Here is a 22,988-nt window from a genome sequence, read left to right on the forward strand (position 1 = left end):
GAAGCCCAGAGGAGACCGAGCTGATCATCCGTTATGTTTTCTTTGGAAGGAGCTTGACAGCCCCAAGAGATTCCTGACAACCACCAGCCACCAGTCCTTGTGTCTCCAGCCACAGTCACTTGAACAAGGCTGCCTGGTGTCTCCTGTCACCAGGGGACAGCCCTGTCCTGAGAACTGCCCACATTACAAGTGATAGCTGTAAATAATTACCGTGCATTCCTCTAATCTCTTCATTGGAGCCACGGTCTCTCTTCACCGGACCAAGCGTCACAAGTTCCAAACAAACACTTGGTAGCAGCACGCCTGGGAGGGGGGTGTTCAGAGATGTTTAATGGTGCTTCTCTTACAATCAAGGTGCCAGAGCACTTCGCAAAGGCATTTTTGGTGGTGGGAGAAGAGGGAGAAAAATAATGATACACTAAATATAGGCGGAAACACTATTAAACTGCATGCAATTATCAAAAGACACTAAAAAATCAAATCTTATTAAATACCTTTCACTCTTTAAAATAACATTTAAATGTGCCTGTGATAGAGCTGAGCTTTAGCTGCCTGTAACGACAATTGTACAGCTCCAGGGAATTTACAAATGATGAGATAGAATATTTTATACTTGTTTTTATTAACAGTCACCCAGAAGCTTCAGCATCGCTCACAGAACTGCACAGCAAACACGTTCAGCTACGATACTATTTGTACTGTCTGATGCAAGAAGGCCTTGGATAACATTTGTTTAGCCAAGGACGAACAGTCCTGGAGCCTGTAGGTGGATGTAGGGAAAGACAAAGCTGGGAAACGCTTCAGGCCTGCAAAGCAACAGGGTCCCTCCAGCCAAAGGATTGCTGGGAAGAAATGCAGGTAAAACCAAACCATTCTGCAGTCCGGGTGTCCAAAACACTCACAAATAATCATCACAGGGTCAGGGAAATGAGTCCTGAGGTGCAAGTGGGGCTTTGCCAAATACCCCTTGTTTCTCAAACAGCCATGGCAGAAGGCACTGATAAGGAAGGCACTGATAAGGAAGGCACTGATAAGGAAGGCCGGTCTCAGGCAGAGATGCTGTTCCAGAGGGTGGGTATCAGTCGTCAAAGTCGATTCTGATGGGGCCCCCTGTCAGGACGTGGTTTGCCACACGAACAGATCCCTTCTCCTCCTCTGCCACACGAACAGATCCCTTCTCCTCCTCCTCCTCCTCGGCCGCCCTGCGTGCGCGTCTCCGGCAGCCCTGGGCGCAGCGGGAGGTCTCGTCCAGGGCCCCGCACACCAGGATGCGGCAGTGCAGGAACACCTCCTGGGGGTGGGGACACAGCAGGACGGGGTCAGTGCTCTGGGAATCGCTGGCACTGCTGGCACAGCACGAGCCACACCACTGCCATGGCACAGTCACTTCTGTCCCTGCACCGACAGGGTCTGTATCCACCATCACCACCCGCAGCCAAACCGGCCGCTCCAGCGGCGCCCGGCTGAGATCTCGGAGCATCTGTCTGTGAGCCAAGGGTGCACACACAGGGGATAGGAAGGCGTGAAATGATCCTCCAGAAGAAGGGATGAAAACGCCAGGAATAAGCTCGGAAGAACTTGCATGGACTGGCAGCAGCTGCACGGCAGGGAGCAGGTCAAGAACACGTGAAGCCTCACACAGAGATGGGCTGAGAGAAACATGCAAGAGGATTTGAAGTGGGCTGAGAAAACATAAAGCTAAGAATCTGAGGGGAAAAGGAGGAAAACGCTGGGTGATGAAGGGCTGAGGGAAGGAGGAGAATGCAAAGAGCAGAGAGACAGCTGCCTTGTTATCCTGCACAGCTCAGGGTTGCTGCTCCCTGCCCCATACATGACAAGGAGAAGAAGCAAGATCCCTGCAAGCAGCAGTCACAAATACACGATCAATGGTGTGGTTTGAAGCAGAATCCATGGCTCAGGCTGGGAGGATGCAGGGTGGAGACAGCAGCGGCAATAAAACGGCCAAGAAAAATTCCTGAATTTTGGAAGATCTCGTTTGTTTTCACCCTGACGGGGCTCTCTGGTAGCTGGAGCAGCAGCTTTATACCTTATGGAGTAGGCAGTGTTGGTTGAGCATAACAATGACTGGAAGACCCAGTTTATTCCAGCACAGAAAAGGAAAGCTCTTTGCATTAGGGAAATGGGATTATCCTTCAACTGCCCTCTCACTACTGAGCTTCTGCCCCAGAGTGCCACTGGGTTTCACTGGACGGCCGGGTTTCACACTGAACTGAACAGGATGGTGACCTTGCATGTGGAATCCCGGCATTTGTACTCCCAAGAGCTAGAGAAGACACTAGGTTGAAGAGATTCCAAACTACAGACTGTCCTGTTTTGAAGACAGGACACTGCAAAATGTGCCTGGTGACTGGGAACACCTTCTCGCCCAGCATACGGGGGTCCACTAAGACCACCTTGGACACAACAATGATTTTAGTCTGCTATGGTATTGATGCTCCACAACTTAATTTTAGTTGTTTTTATCAGTCTGTCCCAAAGCACCTGTGTCAGGCTCCTGAAAGACACAACTGCTGGAACAGGCCCAGCAGCACCTGCCTTGGGCTAGCCATTCCTCCCCTTTGCACTCTCACACAGCCAACCTCGTGCTGAGATTCCTTGGTCAGATCAGAGCTGATGCAATCACCTGAGAGCTGAGTTTTGAGCTTACCCTGTTGTCTTTGCCCACAAACTTGAACACAGGAACCTGGAAATGCTTGGCAAGATGGTCCTTTGACGTGTACTGCTTCACGGAGTCATCGGACACGCAGCTGAGGGAAGCAGAGGGACAGGTTTTTAATGGCTTTCCCAGAAGTGGAAAAAGACATTCCAGCCTCCTTAACCAGAGAAAGGAAAGGAGGGCTTGGCTCTCTCAAGCTAAGCTACCATCCCTGCTACTTCCTCTTTGGCCACAGGAGAAAATTCAGAACGATGGGGGAAAACAACAGCAATGCTAATAGCATCTCCAGACAAAGGACAGCTCAGCAGCAGAGAGCTGGCAGGACGTGGGCCAGTCCCCTCAGAGAGGGACTGCCAGAGAGCTGCAGGCAAGTCTGTCCTCGTTTCACCTTCCTGTGCAACAGTCTGCAGTGTTATACACTGTTGAATGTGTTATGTACTTTCTGTGTACACATATATATGCACATAAATTATGCTTAAAATGAAGCCTGTACACACATCACTAAAATATCACAGATGATGAAAGCAAAAGAAAACAGATTTGCTTTGCTTTGTATCATTTACATATTTCTTCCTGCTGGACTTGGTCAGACAGCTCAAACTCACTGCATTAAATTAATAATTTCAATTTTTCCGTCACTAGCAATATATGATCATGCTCTCCGTACAGGAGAGCAGCACACGCTCCTGGGAGCACTAGGCACTGCTCTGATCCCAGCATTATTTTCCCCACTATTTCTCCACGGCCTGAAGGGATATCCCTGTCTGCAGCACTTCCCTGGAGGCAAACACAAAACCCATCCCCAGGGAGCTGATAAATCACCACTGTGCATCTACAAAACTGGACAGATTCCTCCCCCCTGAGGCCAAACACACTCACAGTTGTTTAGGATAAAACTGCTGTTAAGAGTAGTATTCCTGAAGGCATCTGATGGTAAGGAATGACTTCTCATGGGTGACTGGCCAAGCTTTGGGCTGTGAAGTCAACTCCTAGGGCTGTCCTCATTTGTGAGCACATCAGCTGTGATGATTCTTGGACATTGGCTCAAACCGACTCCTAAACCTCAAGTTCTCCAAAGGTTTGCCACACTGGTGGCAGGAAACATACTGGTTTGGGGTTAGGGAGATGGGAGAACATCAAGGAAGAATCAGGGATATATGGACAAAACCAGTTCAGAAACCTCCTGAGTCATGGGGACAAGCCCTTTTGCATTTTGTGTGGGGCCATACCCTAATCCACTCTCCTAGGAAACTCCCAGACCCTGTCTCCCACCTTGTAGAGGTAGGGAAGGACAGGGAGCACAGGTAAGGAAGGAAAATGGGTGAGCCTGGTCAGGATACAGGGAAAATAATGCTTTTCTGTGCATACTGTGCTTTAAGTTCAGGAAGCAGGCTGGCAGCTGCCACGGGAGCTGTGCTCTGACCCATTTACTGGGGGGTTCTAAGGTAGAAAGGAGGGCTTGGAGAATAAAATATCCACCTCAGCCTACAAATGAGGGGCAGCTCGAGGTGTAACCGAGGTGAGCCTTGCAGTGGAACTCCCTTCACTCCGTGGTGCACAGCTAAAGCACAGCTCCTGACCCCAGCACACTGCCCTGCGTGACAAGACCTCGCTCGGGGTGCCCCAGAGAGCTTCAACACTGATCACCTGGGCCTTTGGTCAGTGCCTTTGGCTGCATTCTGCTTTCAGAGAGAGGAAGAACAGATCAGAAGCAGGAGAGCTGCTCTGGGGTTGGCTGGGCTAGCAGCAGTGCAGGGTACTACAGGGGAGGGATCTGGAAAAATCCTGGTTTCCAGCGTGGTCACATCAGCACGGGGAGAAGGCTGGAGTCCCACAGAAGGCGGCTCCCACCTCTTGCTGACTGGAGAAGGCAGGGAAGGAAGCAGTAGAGAGAATTTCCCCATCTCTAAGTCCAAGGTAAATCCCCTCAAATTTGAACAGTGCTTCCCTCCGGAAGCTGCAGTTAACTCCTGCAGGTCTGATCCTACATAATCGAACTGATTTAAAAATCCCATCTTTATTGCCCTGGGCTTTTGGGGCTGGGTTGCTGGAAGGAATCTGGGTTATTACAGAACTATCTGGAGCAGGGACAACTCAGCAGAGTATTTATTCGGCTAATTTTACTTTTGAATCGCTGCAAGCACAGAGAGAGACAAAGAACCCCAATTAGTTCGATAGCACATCATTAGTGAGCAGTTTAACTGCAGCCCAGCCCACGGGGGTGGTGAGTCTGGGGACACTGGGGCCTGCAGTGAGGCTGGAGAGAGGAGCAGGCTGGATGAGGCTCCAGCCCACTTTTCCCTTCGGTGAGGTTTCAATGCCCTCTGCAGGTACCAAGGGGCTGCCGGTGCAGTAAATCCTCCAGCTAGTGCTGGGGGGAATTTAAGGCATGACATTTGCTGCCTTCTCCCTTCTCCATCTGGCTCAGGTTTTGTTTGCTGTTTTGAATCCCATCACTCACGAGGAGAAATTAATGAATGTTTGGAGCCTTGACTCTGTGAAGGGTCCACGGGAAGAGCCAAGGCAGGGAGTCAATAAAATCAATTCTCCCATTACAAATCTGCTCATAAAGCCCAGAAATGTCAGGCACAGAAGGACTGCAGCCTAGGATGGAAGGAGAGCTGAATCCTTCATTGGGAGATGAAGAGAATTTCTGGGTACTTTACACTGCAGGACCCTTTTGCTGTGAGACAACGACACAGGACTTGTCATCACCAGCTGTAAGGGTGGGTGATTTAGCCTGGTCAGCTGAGGAAATAATTGTTGTCCTCATTAGATGGTCTGGCAGACAACACACAGGGCTTACACAAGCACAGTATCTTGACTGCCAGGCTACAACACTGCAGGTATGTCTTAGATATTCCCTGGACTGAACTTCCCTCCCTAGAGGAACAGTAGACTGTGACATTTCCACAGCACTGTCTGGTTAAGCTCCTGCATGCAAACACTCCACAGCAATGCTGTAGCCTGGCACAGTCATTTTGGCACCCAGAGAAGTGTCTGAAAACAGGGATCATCTTAGGAGCCACAGCTGAGCCCCCAGCAGTGCTCCCCAAACCTTTGATGCAAAACCCACTACAGAGAACCCACAGATCCACACAGAATTGTTTTTAGCATATCCTGCAAAGATCACTAACCCCCAGAAAATTACAGCCAATCTGAGGGACCCTAAGTTTGCTGCACTGACATCAGAGAGAGGGATGCTCCTGGAGCTTCAACTAGGATCAGCCATGTAGTCTTCTGGCTCATGTTGCAAGAAGGCCATTATGAGAAAATTAAGAAACTTGCTCCAGTTGCTGCAGCAGCTGCCTGGCAGCAGCACATGGCCATCAGGGGGTTCTGCCCATTGGTTTGGCAGTCTGTGGCTGGCAGGGAGAGGATATCAGGAAAGAGAATCTTTTCTACAGGAGCCAACTCAATTATCCACAAGGTTAGTTGCAGGGAAATATGGCCTGTAAAGGCTGCACTCTGAGTAACCTCTTTCACTGTCTCCCACAGTTTCTCCCAATTACTTTTGATGGAAGAGGTGGTTTCAGCTTGATGGCTGCTGGTGATTGCTGGGACCACTGCTGTGGAGAAGGGATAGTGTTTCCTGCCTCACACAGACAAGACAACTCAGCCCCACTGCCAATTCCCATCCAACAGCCAGCAAGAGAGGGAACAGTGAACTCACCCATCTTGAATCAGGTAGTACTTGAGGATCTCATCGATTTTGGAGGTGGGAGTGGCGAAGCAGCTCTCTACAAGTGTCTCTAGTCCACTGACGTGCACCAAGGGCTCAATCCCAAAGTACAGCGAGTCCCGAAGCTTGAGGGTGGGAGGAGCCCCCCTATAGGGTTCATCAAAGTCTTTGTCTTTGAAGATCTCCAGGGTGAAAGGGAAGATGCCCTGGTTGCGGCTCATGATTTCCAGGGGCGAGTTCTTGAGGTTGGGCACGTAGGCCTCGGAGATGGTGTAGCGGCGCGGGAACTCGCAGGTCACCGGGATCAGCAGCTTGCTGGTGCGCACGATGATGTCCCCATTGCTGCCCGGGGTCTGCTTCGGCAGGCCAGTCACCAGGTTGGTGGCAATGATCTTGTCATCTATTACCTGCAGCAAAGAGAGGTGTCGAAGGGAAAGGGGAGATCACTGAGAAGGACCTCTCTGGGTTGACTTTGTTCAGGACACCCAGAGAAGCCACGGAAGGCACAGCTCTGTGAATTTATACGCTGCAACCGGAATGATGTTCACCCTCACTTATCAACCAAGTGCTCAGTTTGCTGTTGGCTGTGATGCACTGCACTCCTGCAGTGTGCTGAGGAATTGGCTTCCAGTGCCACCCATCTGCTAAGATGGGCTCTCTGTTTCCTGACCAGCTGCCAGTTTAATTTTTGGAAGAGGAGACCAGAATCTGTCTCAACAGGAGGGTGGGGAGTGACAGCACTTGTGCTGGTGTGACAGTGAAGCTCCCTCTGTGACGCACCAGGTGAGCAGAAAGCAGCACCCACGCTGACAGACACACCACTGGAGGCGAGGTGGAACAAGCTCTCCTACTTTGGGATGTCAGCCCGGGTCTACTCAGAGACCAGCTGCACAGCAACACAGGAAACTGCTCTGGCAGTACAGCTAAACCAACCCTATTCCCCAAGGAAGCCACAGCCAAGTCCCCAAATGCAGAGATCCCAAGAGCCAGGGCAGTAGGTACAGTACATACATCTACGACAGTACCACAGGACTTCAGGGAGAAATGGATGTTGACGTGAGTGCCGTTGGAGACGCCTTTGCACGACGTGTTGATGAGGGAAAGGTCCAGGCCTCCAACCAGGTCCTTTGGGATGTTCACCTCGATAGAACTCGACTTGCACAGCACTGGAACTGCAAGAGAAGTCTCCATAATAACAGTCTGCACTACAAAGCTACCAGAGAGCTGGGGAAGGGCTGTACCAGTTATTATTGGGGAAAAAAGGGGAATCCTGTGCAGCATTTATCATTACTATCTCCCCACAGGAACTGCCTCTCTTGCATTCCTACCTACACGACACAAACCTGAACTACCACGGCCCCGAATTCTCCAGCCACAGCGAGGCCTCAGAAGACAATGAAGACAATCACTACTGCACTTGAAGCAGAAACTTGGCTGTGCAGCATTTCCAGCTTCACTTAATACTCAGCACAGGTTTGATTGATATCTCTTGCACTGCTATCTATGTCCTGGGAAGAGCCTTTGCCAGATATGGATATGAAATTCACAACACCCCAGGCAAAGCCATTTTTTAAGACCCTTAATCAGATTTTACATCAAATCCAGAACACATCAAAACAAGGCAGAGTAATTCCATATAGATACCGAGCTAAAATGGAAGCACCTCAAAATGCCATAATAATATTTTTATAAGCAATAAACCCAGCTCTGACAAACAAACCCAATTATCTCACTCATTCCCACCTCCTTCCAATCTCTGAATTTTTAATACAGATCTCCATGTGAATTTTTTTAAATTACCATTCCATTACATAAGAAGCGGCAGAAAACATACAGCTTGGGCAAAAGGAAAAAGGAAAGAAGAGAGAATAATCTGCAATAAAAAAGTAATTGCTATATATATACTCCTTGGGAGACAGGACAAGTGTACTGTTGCCAGAAAAACAATCCCCTTAAAGTATTTCCCTTTACTATATTTTAAAATCCCACGACAAAACTTTTTGCAAATCTACTAGCTGCCCAAGCTTTTTGCCAAAATTACAGTCTCAGTCCTTGACATTCATATGACCTGTTTTCCCTTAACTTTGGTCATTAATTACGTAATTTAGGATTCTGGATCTTGGCTACAAGGCACACTGCTAAGACATGCCTTTTACTCCCCTTAAAAAAATTCTCCTGTTCCAGCCAAGGTATTTGTAGCAGCCTCTACACCTGCAGGGAGGACTTCTAATAAAAACTTGATCTTTTCAAGGTGATATGCTAAAATGTATGCAGAGTGCCCACAGCAATATGTTCCCATAATGACATTGTTGGGTTAGAACAGAAGCTTAAAGAATTAACAACTACCTTAACTTCCCCTCCATCGGCAGTGGGAATAACGGAGCACGTCGGATGGCAAAGCTCAGGAGGAGACAAAGAGACTTTGGAACACAGCACAATGCACACAGAGGAACATCCTTCAGAGAACTGATGGGCTCAATCTGGATATAAAGCCTCACTGTCCTAGTGACTCCTTGATAAATAAGAAAATGTCATGCTTTTATTTTATACAGGTGAAGTTCAGGGCAAGACAGTTCGTACCCCAGCTGCAATTTTCCTGAGTTCAGGACCAGTTTGGTTAAGGATATCTCTGTTTCTGCATGTCTTTGATTGGCACAAAGGAGGAGAAAGAAGACCCCACTGCCCCCATGCTCTGGCACTGCAGGACCTGTGTGCACACACAGAAACAAGTGAAGGAAACCTGCGGGCAGATCCACTGGTGAATCAAGACAAATCCTGGCTCTTTGGGAAAACACTGTGGGAAACTCCTCATACTGACCATGTCAGAGGAGCTGGTAATGCAATTCAAACCACCCCAGACATTTGTCCAGGGAAGAGTAACCAGTGCTGAGAGCAGTGTTTCAGTTCTACCAATTTGTCAGTGGTGCTGCGAGCAGAGCCGGTGCCTCAGCGGGGTTCAGCTCTGAGCAGGCTCGTTCCCCCAGGACAGGGGAGCTGCAAAGGAGATGACAAGGTGTGCAGACAACATGTTATTCCAGGGTAAGCAGTGAGGTCTCGACTGCCAGGACTGAGATGCCCAGCAGAAATGAGTTATCCTGATGCCAAGGAACCCACTTTTATTCCCAACCTCTGGCATCCGTTCAGAGAGCTGATGCCAGCTTTGCACCCTCCTGACTTGCTGTCAGCATCCATGTCCTGCTCCTGAGAGCCTCATCCAGGCTGTGCCAATCAAACATTTCAGTTCTTCACCCTCATACACCACAGATCACCTGTGAGTACTGGGAAAGCCTCCTCATTTCCACTTTAAACTCTGCTTTGCACCAACACTTGACCCAGGCAGGAAGCTTCTGTGGTGAGCCCAATGCTCATTTTCGCTGTCTGCTGTTGTTGGCACCATGTTCCAGCCTCTGGTTCCTTCCTCGGCCTTCCAAAGTGCAGCTGCTTGGAGCAGAGGTTCTCCTTCTGCACAGACTGCCCAGCAGAACAGATTCCCTGACCCACTGCTATACACCACTTACAGTGTCGTACCCCTGCCCACAGGCACAATAAGCTTGGGCAGAGGAGGGGGGAGGAAAAGCATTTCCCCCTGCACTTCAAAAGATGTGGGGTACTAGGATGGGCTGCAAAATTCCAAGTGTTTTGCTGGCTGGTATCTTTGTGGAAAAATTGTAGCCAAGACTGTGGTTTCTGTGGAAGATTATTAATGTTTGTTCTGAACGCAGAGACAGTGCAGGGGAGGGTGGAGAGGCTGCAGAGCCAATTGCTTCGGGCAACCATGCCTGCCCTGCACTGTTAATTGAACCAATATAAACCTGATTAGATCTCACAAAAATTTGTGTGGTACAGCTCCATATCTGCTCAGAACTGCAGACCAGTGCACAGGGACATAAATCCATGACATGCAGAGGAACAAGCAATTCCACTCCATGAGATGCTGCACCCCCAGCCCTGCCCGGCCCCAGCAGTGCTGCTGCTCTCAGTAAGCAGCCTCACAAGCAGGAGGAACACTGGTTGGGAAATCCAGGGCTCCCAACCCTGCTGGGGTTGCCTCAGAGAGCCAGGACTGAAAATCATTGCTCTGTACCCATCCATCAGACCTTCAATCAGTGAATGTAGTCACAGCTCTTGGAAATGCCACCTCCACCTCCCCCAGCAGCACTGTGGGATCCCAAGTGTGCAGTGCTCACCCTTGGGAGCCCTGCACTTCTAAAAGGCTTCAAAAAAAGCAGAAATTCCATCAAGCAGGACCATTCCAAGTTCCTCTCTGAGGCACACCTGCCCTGTTGGCCCCTGTCAAGCCTGGATCTGTCCCTCCAGCTGGTGTCTGGGCACCCTGTGACACATCAGACTGCAAGAGGTTCTCCGAGCACACCAGGAGACACCAGACTCCTGGTAGCTTGGGATGTATTTGTAAAGGAAATCCCATCCCAAAACATGGAACCTGTTCATTCCATGTGCGTGCCATAGGTGCAAGTGAGTCAGCAGGAAGGCTCCCTGTGTAAAGTTCACATGGAAGGTTTTCCAAGGATAATGCTGTCCTTGCCTCTATACAAGGATGTATCCCAGGCACTTTTCCAAGGGACAGCAGGAACACTCTGTATCAAAGCTAGTGCCCTGCTTCAAGGAATGCTCACTGGAATGGCTACTGAGATACTCGGAGAAAACATGCCTCTCTAACCCCATTGTTGGAAGTGGCTGAACCACTTGAGCTAAAATTTTCAAGTTTGAAGCATGGAAAATGTCAGTTCTACAGCATCAGAGGCACACAGAGCTGAAGCAGAGCAGTACAACAGGAGATATTATGCAATCTTAATTGTAAGTGAATTCTGCCAAAACCACCTGTGATGCAAGAGGCACCCAGGAGGGCCCTGTGGCTGTTCTCCTGCCTGGTTAAAAGAGTAATGCCTTCAGGCTCTCAGTTCTGGATGATCTGTCATTAATGACAAAGCTCCACTAATCAAACCGGAAAGGACAGACTAAGAGAAGACAACAAAACCAAGAAGAAAAGTTCCTTCACACGTACTTCTGGGGGACAGAGACTGCTGGGGAGATTTTGTTGACCTACCTTGGCAAGTGTGGTTGTCTTCTGATAGAACAAGTCCCCTTGGACATTCACACTGGTAGGTGTCTTCCACTTCAATACAGGTATGGCTGCAGCCTCCGTTGTTGTTGTGACAGCCTTCAATTTCTGGGAGAGAAAGGAAAGTCAGCACACCCTGAGGGCCCCAACGTACCCCTGACCAACCCAGACTATGGCCAACACAGCTCCAAGGCAGCAGCACAGGCAGAGCTTGCTTCCAAGAAAATGCAGTGGAAACCCTCTTTTTAATTGTACAGTTTCCTGGGTTTGTCATTTCACCATGAGGTTGACAAGGAATTCTGTGAAAAAGCTTAGCAAATTAAATCCCACTGAGTAGGCAATCTGCACCTTGGCCCTTTAAGGATCATAGAATGGCCTGGGTAAGAAGGGACCTTAAAGACCATTTTGTTTCACACCTTCCACTATCCCAGGTCGCTCCAAGCTCCATCCAGCTTGGCCTTGGACACTTCCAGGGATGGAGCAGCCACAACTTCTCAGGACAACCTGTGCCAGGCCCTCACCACCCTCACAGGGAAGAATTTCTTCCCAGTATCCCATCTAAACCTGCCCTCTGTCAGTTTAAAACCATTCCCCCTTGTCCTGTCACTACATGCCCTTGTTGTTTGTCTCTCCTGAGACATCCTCTTAAACTAAATTTTTATGTTGTTTCTTACTTCAAAAAGGTGGGAGGAAAATCCTCTTAAAAGTTCTACCCCACTCCCTCCCTTCATCACCAGCAGAATGACAGCCCTGAGCTTTGCAGGGGAGCTGCCCTGGGGAGGACAGCCCTGCAGGGAGTCAGCTCCAATTTCCAGCAGGGAACACCAGAGAAAAGATGATGTGCTCATTCCCCCTGGGTTTCCCAGCTGTGAGGGGGGCGGCTGTACCAGATTCCTTCAACCCCTCTGTAGGGTGAGGATGAAACTCTGCTCGTAGGAGTTTCTTTAGCAGGAATTCTGCTGGTTTGGGAGTTCTAAGGCTTTGAGGTTGGCTCAGGGACAGAATGACACAAGTTCACAGTGTAAAGTTCATTCCCTTCCTAATTTTCCCCCATTGTCAAGAGCAGAGGAGAGAGAGCAGCACAGCTAATTGTTGGATGTGTCATGTCTTACATCTTATCCATTCAGGTGAGGCAACTCTCTGAGGACCTGAGTTTTTGTGTAAAACATTCGTGGCTACTACAGCCACAGAAAAGAGCCAGAGAGGTCATCCAGATACATTCTGAACATTTGAAAACCTAAGGAAAGTAAGGCCATTTCCAGCTCTTGTTGGCTTCCTATCATAAAGAAAATAACAGGGTCATGATTTTTTTGGAAATAATTTTCACTGCTTGATTTTTTTTAACCCTTTGGGATGAGTATGCTAGACGAGTACTACTGTTCTCACTGAAACAATAGCACATGAGATAAACAAATCATAAATACAAAATATTTCTCCTCGAGACTGCCATCAGAAATGACTGTGTGGTTTTCACTGAAATGTAAAGAAAAGAATGGAAATCCCACACTGACCCCTATACAATGCATGGAAAACAAGAGCCTGAACACTCCATATGAGTCAAAGTAATGGGTATAGCATCATAATGGAATATGGTACTTTTAACCCTACTCAGCCTCAGCAGCTCGTGTAATTAAACTAAATCTCTTGCATTTGTTCTTTTTAGCGACAGCTGTGAGGTGGCTCACAAGTAAATCACATCCTCTAAGGGCTCACAAAGCTGAGGGCACATCCTTAGAAATAAAACTCACTAACAAGACTGTAAAAATCCCCAGCAGCAGTGTTAAACTCGTGAAAAGCACCATCCTTCTTGAAGAAGGGGAAATTAAATGATATATCAAAGGCCCTAAAAGCCAACATTGGGAACAGCACAAACAAACAAGTTTCCAGACAGACTATTCCAGCCCTGTCAGAAGAGTGTCAGGAATAAAAACTGCACAGCTGGTTTACGTGACCCCCTACCAGCTCAGAGCTGGATGTGGAAGGGACAAAGCTCACAGACCATTTTTGGCCCCACATGATGTGACAAGGACTTCAGGAGCTCTCTGCACAGCATTCCCCAGGGCAGTGTCACTGCCTGCATGAGTGATGTTTTGCTAACACAGCTCAGGGAGCAGATTGAGCTCTTCTGGGCAGCTGAAAAGTGAGGCACATCTGCAGCTGTTTTTCTTGTCTGAGGCCCCACAGTATCTGTGAACACACCACGCAGCAGCTTTGCTTTGGAGGGGGCACAGAGCTCTTCACAGCTCACCACAGAAAACATCAGGCACAAGTCTATTTTTGCTGGGTTTGCCTATTTCTGCCCCAGAGATGTCTGTACACTGTTAGTGACAACAGATCAAACCTACCATTTGGTCTTTAAGCCACCAGTCTAAACTCATCAAGGGTTTTCAGCCGGGCTGTGCCACCCCTGGGAAGGAGCTGTAGCAGCTGAGCCCACAGCTAACCACTCACAGACACCAAACAGCCAAAATGCAGCCCAAATCTCAAATCTAGCTTCTGTTCACACGCTGGCACCCCTCTCCTCAGTCTCTGCCCCAGGAGGCTAAAGTGATGCTCATGCTCTAGTCTAATGTCATGACATTACCCCATACCTAGAGTCAGCTGCCAATGCTAAATCTGCCCCCCCTCCAAATCTCCAGAGCCAACTCTAGCAATAACCAGTTCCGTGTGGACAACCAGTCTTCCAGATCCACCGCTGCCTTTCTCCATGGAGATAAACACAAGTGAATGAGGAAGGGAGAACACAAGGAGACTTCTCTCTGCTTGCTTAGAAGGATATTTTAGGAACAACCCCACTGGCAAGCACAGAGGTGATATGAGTGACATTTAATCCCAGCTGCAAGGAGCCAGGAGAGAAGCAGTGCTGCAAGGGAGAGGGAATGATTCATGCTGTCCCTGTGGCAGCTGAAGCCTCACCTTCACAGGTTCTGCCATCGCTGCCCAGCGTGCGCCCGACCCCGCACTCGCAGCGGTACGAGTTCTTCAGGTTCACACAGAACTCACTGCAGCCGCCGTTGTTCTGCTCACACTCATTTTCATCTGAAAAAAAAACACCCCAAACCACTGTCAGAACGTGCCCTCAGTAAACACACAGGTGGCACGTGGGAGCACTGCTCAGACTGGCTTTCCTGGCCTCCTGAACGGGATCAGGGCAGCAGAGATCATATCACAGGACATCTTGAACTGGAAGGGACCCACAAGGATTGTCAAGTCCAACTCCAAGCCCTGCACAGGACAACCCAACAACCCAACCATGTGCCCTGAGAGCGCTGTCCGAACACTTCTTGAACTCTGGAATGTAATGAGTAATCTCTCTGACAGCAGCTTTTGAATCTCTTGGTAAAGCTCTGAAAACTTCTGCTAATCCTGTTTGAAAGGCTAAAGTTTCTCCGTGTCTGTCTGCTTTACTTTTTTTTTTGAAAGGTACTTTTTCTCTGAGATTCTTGTTCTTCAACCTGATTTCATCTTTGCGTGCAAAAAGTGAATCAGAGGAAGGGACAGACATTGCTATTCCTGAGCCACAAAACTAACAATTTCTCTTAGGCAGGCCAGCATGCTGAGGTTATCAATCAAGGTTCTATCAAAACAGCTTAGAAGTTGGCATTTACTAGATGTCAGAAGCTTAAATTAAGAAAAAAAAGAAAGGTATCATTTTAAGAGACAGGTCAGAGAGGTGCTTTCTTAGGTATCAGTAGTCCCACACACTCACAGTGCCCACAGCTTGCAGCTGGTGCTGGTGTCTCCTTCCACAAGCGACGTGAATTGAATATTTTTAGCCAAAGAATTGGCTGCTACCCCGCTTTGGGAGGCAAGAAGCATGTCCAGGAGACACACAGACACTCTGCTTTTCACACATGTGACAGGCTCCACACTTTCCCTTCTAAAAATAAAACTAAAGCTGCTTAAAAACAGAAGGTGACGAGGGAAAGGGCTAACTGGCAAAGGCACAGAGGTGCTGTTAGAAGGGCCTAGAGCTTGTCGTGGTCAAGGGCTGTACCCAGCAATCCCCCTTGCCCATCCCTCAGGTTCTACAGCACACAGATCTGTCCCTGCTCTTCCACACCAGTGACAACCAGCACTTCTGGGACACTTCTGGTTGTCTCGAGACTGGACTGGGAGAGCACTGAGCTGATTTTATCCATGGCTTAGTAGGACATGGATCCAAGTATTCACGAGGTCAAAGGCAATGCGCCGAGTTGGTGGATGTGTGAGGGGAAGTCCAAGACCTTACCTAACCACTGAGTTTGCAAATGAAAATGTAACTGAGGATCAGCAGTTCTACTCTGGGATTCAAAGCATGTAATGTATTGAGAAGCACAGGGAGGTGCACAGAGCTGTTTAACATTCATGGAATGGTTTGGGTTGGAAGGGTCCCTAAAGCCCATCTCATTGCACCCTGCCATGGGCAGGGACACCTTCCACCAGCCCAGTTGCTCCAAGCCCCGTCCAACCTGCCCCTTGATGGGGCAGCCACAGCCTCTCTGCTGCATTACTGCAGCAGCATCAGCCCCCCTTTTTAGGAGGAGCTGGGAAAAGAAGCATATTCTCCACTTAGGAAAGGCTAATAGGGATTTATTTAGTTTCTCTGGAAGGCTGGCACAGCTGCTCTGAGAGATGTGATTGCACAATTACTCAGCGCAAGAAAAAGTCATTAGAGAGATGAGTGAGCCACACAAGAGAGGCTGCAGGCTGGTGACCCAGTGTGATCATTCCAGCTGAGCTGTTGTGCCATCTGGGAATCCCAGGGAGAAGCAGCAGTGCAGAAATCCTGCCCAGCCTGGCCATGGAGGGGTGAAGGCAGCTGCAGCACACACAGACAGGTTCAGGCTCCTACGAGCCTCCCTGCTGCAGGAAATCCTTTCCTCTGAGCCTGCCACACTTTTATTGAGTGCTGGTGCTTGTCAAGGGCACTTCTGTGACTGCAAGTCTTGAACAGAAGCAGCCAATAAATGCTTTTAATTACCTGAGAGAGCTAAGTCAGCCTACTTGGCTGCAGAGATGTGGAGCTGCTTAAGCAAAACCCTTCCACAGAATCAGTGTGAGCCAGAGTAACTCTGTAGCAGGGCCAGGCTGCTCTCTCCACTGGGATGACTGTGGCCCCTACCCCAATGCTCACGGACAGGAGGGGTGTGAAGAAACCACCTACTCCTGCTTTGTCAGCTGTAGTCGGTATGGAAGAGGCTGATCTGCCACACAGCCTCCTGGACCAACCCTGCTTTCAGCTTCACCACCAAATCAGGCCATAGAGACACAGATGAGATCCCACCTCCCCCATACACTGGCACCCCTTCCTCCTCCCTCCACCTCACCTCTTCTTATCCACCAACAAGGTTCTGCAGCTCCCCAAGGGCCACCTCTTCCCAGCTCTTTGCTTTCCCCCACAGATCATCTTCTCCCTGACCTCCCAGTCCAGGTGCTCTCCTCCCAGCACCACGCACATGACCACAGCCATCCTCTCCTCGGAGGTCCATGAGGATTCCCTTCCAAATCCCTAAAGCCCACATTCCCCACTCTGCTCTCACTCACAGCCCTCCACCTCCCTTCTGGCCATGCCAGTCTCTGTCACCAAATGCCAACCCCCTGAACACCCCCCTGTCATGCTGCCTAAAACCACTGCAGCTGTGATGGGACTTACTGTCCTTTGGCTCTCCTCAAGGACCAGGCCACGGACAATGTCCCCAAAGGGCAGGAATATGGTGGAGCTTAGTGTGCAGCCTTACACCAGCCAGCAAAACTTTTTTTGGGGGGGAAAGAGGCATTCAACAGAGCATCTAACGACAGGCTGCACAGCATTTTCTGAATACCACAGGGAGACTGTACCACAATCTTGCAAAGAGACTCTGCTACTGGCAGTGCAGCTGCTGCCTTCAGAAAGCAAATCTAGTCTCCGTACACACGGAGCTCCAGGGCCACCAGAATGGATTCAGTCATGGGATGTCTCTTGGAATCACTGACAGAATCATAGACCTATTCTAGGCAGCAAGGGAGAAAACTCTTAGAATACTTCACGTTTTGCACTGCTTTGTAAGGCAATGGGTCGACAAGTGAGCAATAAAACAAAGGGAAAGAAAGCACAGGTTATTCCCACCCTTACCAAGGCATGTCTGTCCATCAGGTCCTAGTGTTGTCCCCGGGGAGCAGGTGCAGTCACTGGTGTCCAGGCAGGGGCCCTGGCAATCCACCACATCACAGATGTCATAAAAATCTAGGGCATAACAAGAACACCGTCAGCACAAAGTGCTGAGCATGCAACAAAAATAACCACATTTGTCCCATCAGCTTCCCACCCTGGGAGCAGCCCAGCAGTTCCAGACCCGGCCCACGTTGGGAAAGACGAACCGCTGAAGCTGCTGAGAAACAATCTGCTTTAATTACTGCACGTCAGAGATGCAAATTTTGACTTTGGCAGCGAGCCAAGACAAACCACGGCGCCCACGGAGAGCACCAAATCACCGCGGGCCGGGTCAGCCACGGAAAATTCCCGCCGGCGGAACGCAGCGGGTGGAACCGCCTCGTGGATCCCACACGGACAGGCCACCACCCACACCTGACGGGTGGCAAAGCCCGAAGCCCGGCACCGGGGACGAAGGGGGTTTGGAAAAGGGAGCTACTTACGGCCGCAGTAGGCGTGGAAGCACACGCTGGGCTTGGAGAGGTGGTACACGTAGTAGCCGCCCGGGCAGGCCTTGACGTCGATGGTGGTGTTCCAGAGGCAGCAGTTGCCGTTGAAGCTGGCGCAGGCCTGGCGCGGGACGACGCCGTCCTGCTCCCGCGGGTGGCTGCCGTTCATCCAGATGGGAGCGTGGGTGCCGCAGTGGTTCTCGGGGATGCAGAAGGTGGGCATGGCGTCGCCCGCCATGCCCGTGAAGCGGTACCACTCCCCGTCGATCTGGCTGTCGCACGTCGGCTGCCCCTGGGAGCCGTTGATGTGGTGATCCGTGTTCCTCCAGGGCTCGTTGAGGCTGATGTAGGCAGAGCAGGGGTCCAGGGCTGGGGCAGGCAGCAAGAGAGAACAGCTGGTAGATATCAAACCGACTGAGAATCGTAAACAACGCAAAATAATTTCCTTTTCTGTCCCTGACTTAACAGAATCACCATAATAGAGATCCCCAGGGAGACACGGCGACACCAGGAAGCTGACTGTCTTGTGGAAAATTCTGACAGCTCAGCTTAAATTTACTTGTTCTTCCAAGACCTTCCAGAACTCTTACAACATTATGCAACAGCCTGACTTGCTGCTTTGCTGACAGGAGAAAAAAAAAAAATATATATATAAGCAAATCTGGGGGCCAGGTAGTGATTTTGCCATGGGAAATACAACCTGGGAGCACTGGATCTAGTCTAGGATATCCAGCCTTTGTTCAAGTCCTAACTGAGCACCTGCAAGCCCCTCCTGAAGTCACTGGTAACTCTCCCAGATGCCTTGGAGCAAAGGAATATACTTCAAACAAGTTATGCAGTCTCTTTTAAAACCCACCCACAGCTGGTGTCAGCCCTCACAGTTGAGCTGTCATACCTTTTTATTTATTATCTTAAAATCTAGAGGGCATGAAGGTCTGAATCGGGACCTTCTGGAGAGCAAAATGTTCAACTCTTGACACAGTTGTGTTGCTTCCAAGGCCACAAACCCTGTGTGATCATGCAGTCCTCGAGGAGCGTGTCCCTTTTCAGAGGCCTTTCTGAACCTTCTGCAAACACTTAAAACATAAGTGTTCCATAGGGAGAACAGAAATAAAGATTTCAAGTGTTCATTACATTTTCAGTCTTCTCCTAATTAACCCTGATTTGGCAGTTTCCTCACTGAAAGTCCAGAGGTTCCATCTTCCCTTACATTTAATACCTGATTAAGCACTACTTACCCATGACAGGCTATTCCCTATTAAGCAAAATGAATGCTAATCCTGTCCTGAGTAGGGAAAATTGATTACTATTTCCTAAAATTAGGTTAATACAACCAATCATTCTGATTAAATGCATCTCAGACTGGAATAGCCTCTACTTCCCACAGCACATTTCCTTTTAAGGTCTAAAACTGTCCTGTTTTGTTTTGTTTAACAATAGGGTGATGCAATTTGGGTGGGGGGAGGAACATTATACTATTTCTGTTAGAATTTCTGGATACAAACCTTCCTGGTTCATTATTTTGATTTGCTCCACTGATTTTAAAGTGGAAACTTCAAAGTGCTTCAGAGAATGGACTTCAAGTCACCCTTATTTAGCTGTGCCCTCTGTAAATATCTGTCCCACAAACATGAAATGCTGTACAATTATCTCATAAATATAGCATCTCTCTCGATGAGCACCCTTGCACCTTCCTCAGCCACAGACACACCTTGTTCGGCCTCAAATCCAGCATAAAATGCAGGAGCAGCTGCCACAATGAGGAGTGCTGCAGAGCAGAGCATGGATCTGGGTTAGGAAGGGAATCTCACAGTTCAAAAACAGGCAGAGGAGCTGATTCACCGCCACCACAACCAGCCCAGCTCTCCTGAGCAGCAGAGAGGGGAAGGCAGCAGGGAATCCTGAGGAGATCCCTCGGGAGCTCTCCATTTCACCCACCTCTCCTTGCCTGCCCTTACCCGCAGACAGCAGCAGTGCTGGAAATCCCATCCTCCAAAAGCCCGCTTGACTTTTCCCAAAAGGAAAAGATGTGTCCCAAACAGAGCTTCCCCCGGGGCTTCCCTCAATGTAACTCCCTTGGTTTTCCACCAGAGGATTTGGTGTGGCCTTAGGGTGAGTCACTGACTAAGATGAAAAGGTTTTCATGCTGTTCAAAGCCAAATGAGGTGAAGTGGGAATGCCCTGTCAGCTTCCCAACTGGGCAGCACTAAAAATACACACACCCTCATTAGCTTTCATGCAATTAACTTTATGAAATATCCTCTGTGGACAGCCTCTGGAAACACTCATCTAGGGAGAGCACGTTGAGTCCTAAACATTCAGAAGATAATTTAAAGACAAAATTTACTGAGATGAAGGTGCAGCAGCTCAAAGGGAGCTGGCAAGAAGGCACATCAGGGGAACTGAGGTAGCCTTCCCTCACATCCTTCATTCCTCTGAGAGCTTCTGGCGGGAGTGAGGGGGAGGTAAACAAGCAGAATAAGCAGACAGTGCTCTTTGGAACACTGCAGATCCTCAGTGCCAGTGCTGCCCCACGCCAACCTCCCTGCAGACACCAGCAGCCCTTGGTAGCACAGTGTACTGAAAACTGATTGGAGTTTTTAGGAAAAAAAACTGATCAGCCTCTCGTCTTCTCTCCCCAACCAACAAAAGCTTGGGGGTTTGCACAAGACATATCACTGTCTCCAGCTCCCTCTGTTTTTCATTTTTCTTGACTCAATTCTTTTTCCTCCCCAACACTCCGTGCGTGGCCCGAGCAGTTCAGCCTGACAAGCATTAGCTATGAAGCAAAGCTTCTCCATTTGTAATCTTGACGATATCATCAGTTCTCTAGCTGACATGGGATCATATATACTGGGTGACAAATCAGGCTCCAGCAAGCATTTGTGAGCCCACCATTCTGCAGAGATTAATCCTGTGTGGATTGTGTAACTGGAGGTCTCTGCTCCGGCACAACTAAACAAAATAGTGAGCAGCACTGCATTATGACACTAAATTCAGTTCAGATTTGTCAAAGAAGCAGGTGAAAAGGTAGCATAATGGCTATTCATAGAGCCTGTCCTCCAAAGGGAGAGGAAAATCCCACAGTGCCTTGGCAGGAGAGGTTCTCCCAGTACAGGAGACTTCACGCTCTGTGACAGAAAGATCTTTCCAACTGGAAAGGATTTTACATCATCTTCAAAGAAAAAGAATATTTCTCCCATCTTCCAGTCTTTCACTTAAGAATATCAAGGCTCAGCATGAACCTTTACAGATGGCAAACAGAAACAAGGCAATGCCTCTTTACTCACCCATCGAAGACACTGGCTGGAGCTGGATGACAAAGCAGATGCAGAAAAATGAGTACTGGAACATCCCACTCAGCCAAGGAGCAGTCACTGCTCAAGGAACAGAGGCTTGAAAGCCCTCGCACACACTGTGGCTCTTGCAGCCTTCCTCTCAGTGGAGCTCCCAACTCCAAGCTTCCAGAAGAGCAAGTGTGGTCGCTCTCCTAGAAGTTTATCAGAGGAAGAAGCTGAGGGGATGTGGGGTACAGCTCCAGCCTTGACCTCCCCAGAGCAGCTCTGCCCCTGACTGACAGCAGAGATGTACTCACTGGTCAATGTTGTTTTTTGGACTCGACCTGCTATTGTTTTCTGCCCTGACTGCCCCACAGCGACACCTCCGCTATCTCATCCGGAGAGGAGTTCTAACCAGGGACACCCGGACATCCCGAAGGCATGGAAGAGAAGGACAGATAGGTGCTTGTTATCTCTGCTCCTTCCACAAGTCCTACGACTCCATGGCTCCCCCAGGCAGAAAACACTGGCCAGAGAGCCTTAACTGCAGGAAATGGTGGCCAAAGGAGGAGACTGATCCTTCCGAGCAGAGATTGCAGAGGAGCCCCTGGAGCAGAGCTACAATGGGAACATCAGTCAAAGTGAAAGACTGGTGTCCCACAGGGAAATAAGCTGTTCCGAGGCTCCCTTTTCACTCCTGGTCACACAACCTGATTGCAGCAAGGTTATCAAACAAGGCAAGTAGAGACCCTTTTCTGCAGCAGTCTTACAACCTCCTCAACTTTAAAAAACAAAACCAAACCAACAATCAAAAAATTCATAATTAAGGAATTAAGTCCCACGCAAACCCCAGTAACTGAGAGCCTCTCCTTACTGGTTCAAACCAAACTAGGCTGAGCTGCAGGCGATAGCCACAAGCTCTGGATGCAGCACCCTGAAATGTGTTCTCTGCTAAAGCAAACCCAGCACCACGGCTGGCAGTGGGATACCAAGGACAACGTGAATAAGCGGAAAGGGATCTTCCCTCTCCTCCCATCAGCTCTTGCTATAAGACATCTCCATCAGCAATGAGAGCAGCTAAGCCCACAGTAATCACACAGTCAAGCAAGGGATGCATTTCCCCATTCCCTTCCCATCCTGCATTTCTGCAGCAGGCTGGAGTAAGGAATGACATCAAGGTTGACGAGCCAGCTTGAAATCCCAGCAGGAAAAAAGCAGCTCCGTTATTTTCACATTGAGTTTGCACAAGACAAGGAGCTGGGTGTTTGCTTCATAGGGACTGCACACTACAGAGCGTTCTCAATGGCCTTTCCCTGCCTGGATATGTCCCTGGCAGCAAAGTGCAATTTGCTCCTCTGCTCCACCCAGCACAGGAGTCCTTTATCAGTGGTGAACGACTCTGAGGAACGACAAAAAAACCCCAAATAAGTTACAGACATCGCTCCCACCAAAATAAATAAAAAAATCCTTGTGGCTCTATTGTGCTGACAGCTGTGCAGTACCAGAAAAGGTTTTCCAACAACAGGAAAGGAGAAGAGATTCACTACACAAAGCTATCAAGGCAGATAACCCTTAAACAGTGCTCGTGTGAATTCCCAGAAGAGAAACTAAAATTGAACAGAGAGTACTGCAACAAGCCACAGGGATTTA

The 22,988-nt window shown here is 49.1% G+C and overlaps 1 protein-coding gene across 3 annotated transcripts; it reads right to left on the reverse strand.

Annotated features, from left to right (window-relative positions):
* Positions 1 to 310: 310 nt before the first annotated feature.
* On the reverse strand, positions 311 to 22,491 carry OIT3 (oncoprotein induced transcript 3). 3 transcript variants are annotated; one of them, XM_032694711.1, is made up of 10 exons: positions 19,772 to 20,030; positions 18,055 to 18,429; positions 17,534 to 17,644; positions 14,356 to 14,478; positions 11,425 to 11,547; positions 7,371 to 7,531; positions 6,351 to 6,766; positions 2,669 to 2,768; positions 1,184 to 1,291; positions 311 to 1,153 (listed from the first exon to the last, which is right to left on the reverse strand). In XM_032694711.1, the coding sequence occupies exons 1-10, from the start codon at positions 19,842 to 19,844 to the stop codon at positions 1,079 to 1,081; spliced, it is 1,665 nt and encodes a 554-aa protein (XP_032550602.1). In that variant the 5' UTR covers positions 19,845 to 20,030; the 3' UTR covers positions 311 to 1,078. The 3 variants fall into 3 exon arrangements, with proteins under 3 accessions (XP_032550602.1, XP_032550601.1, XP_032550600.1); XM_032694710.1 differs by lacking the exon at positions 19,772 to 20,030 and adding an exon at positions 21,351 to 22,491 and having other exon boundaries at positions 311 to 1,291; XM_032694709.1 differs by having other exon boundaries at positions 311 to 1,291; positions 19,772 to 20,029.
* Between the last annotated feature and the right edge of the window lie 497 nt (positions 22,492 to 22,988).

This window comes from Chiroxiphia lanceolata, chromosome 8, assembly GCF_009829145.1.
Source record: "Chiroxiphia lanceolata isolate bChiLan1 chromosome 8, bChiLan1.pri, whole genome shotgun sequence".
NCBI lineage: Eukaryota > Metazoa > Chordata > Aves > Passeriformes > Pipridae > Chiroxiphia > Chiroxiphia lanceolata.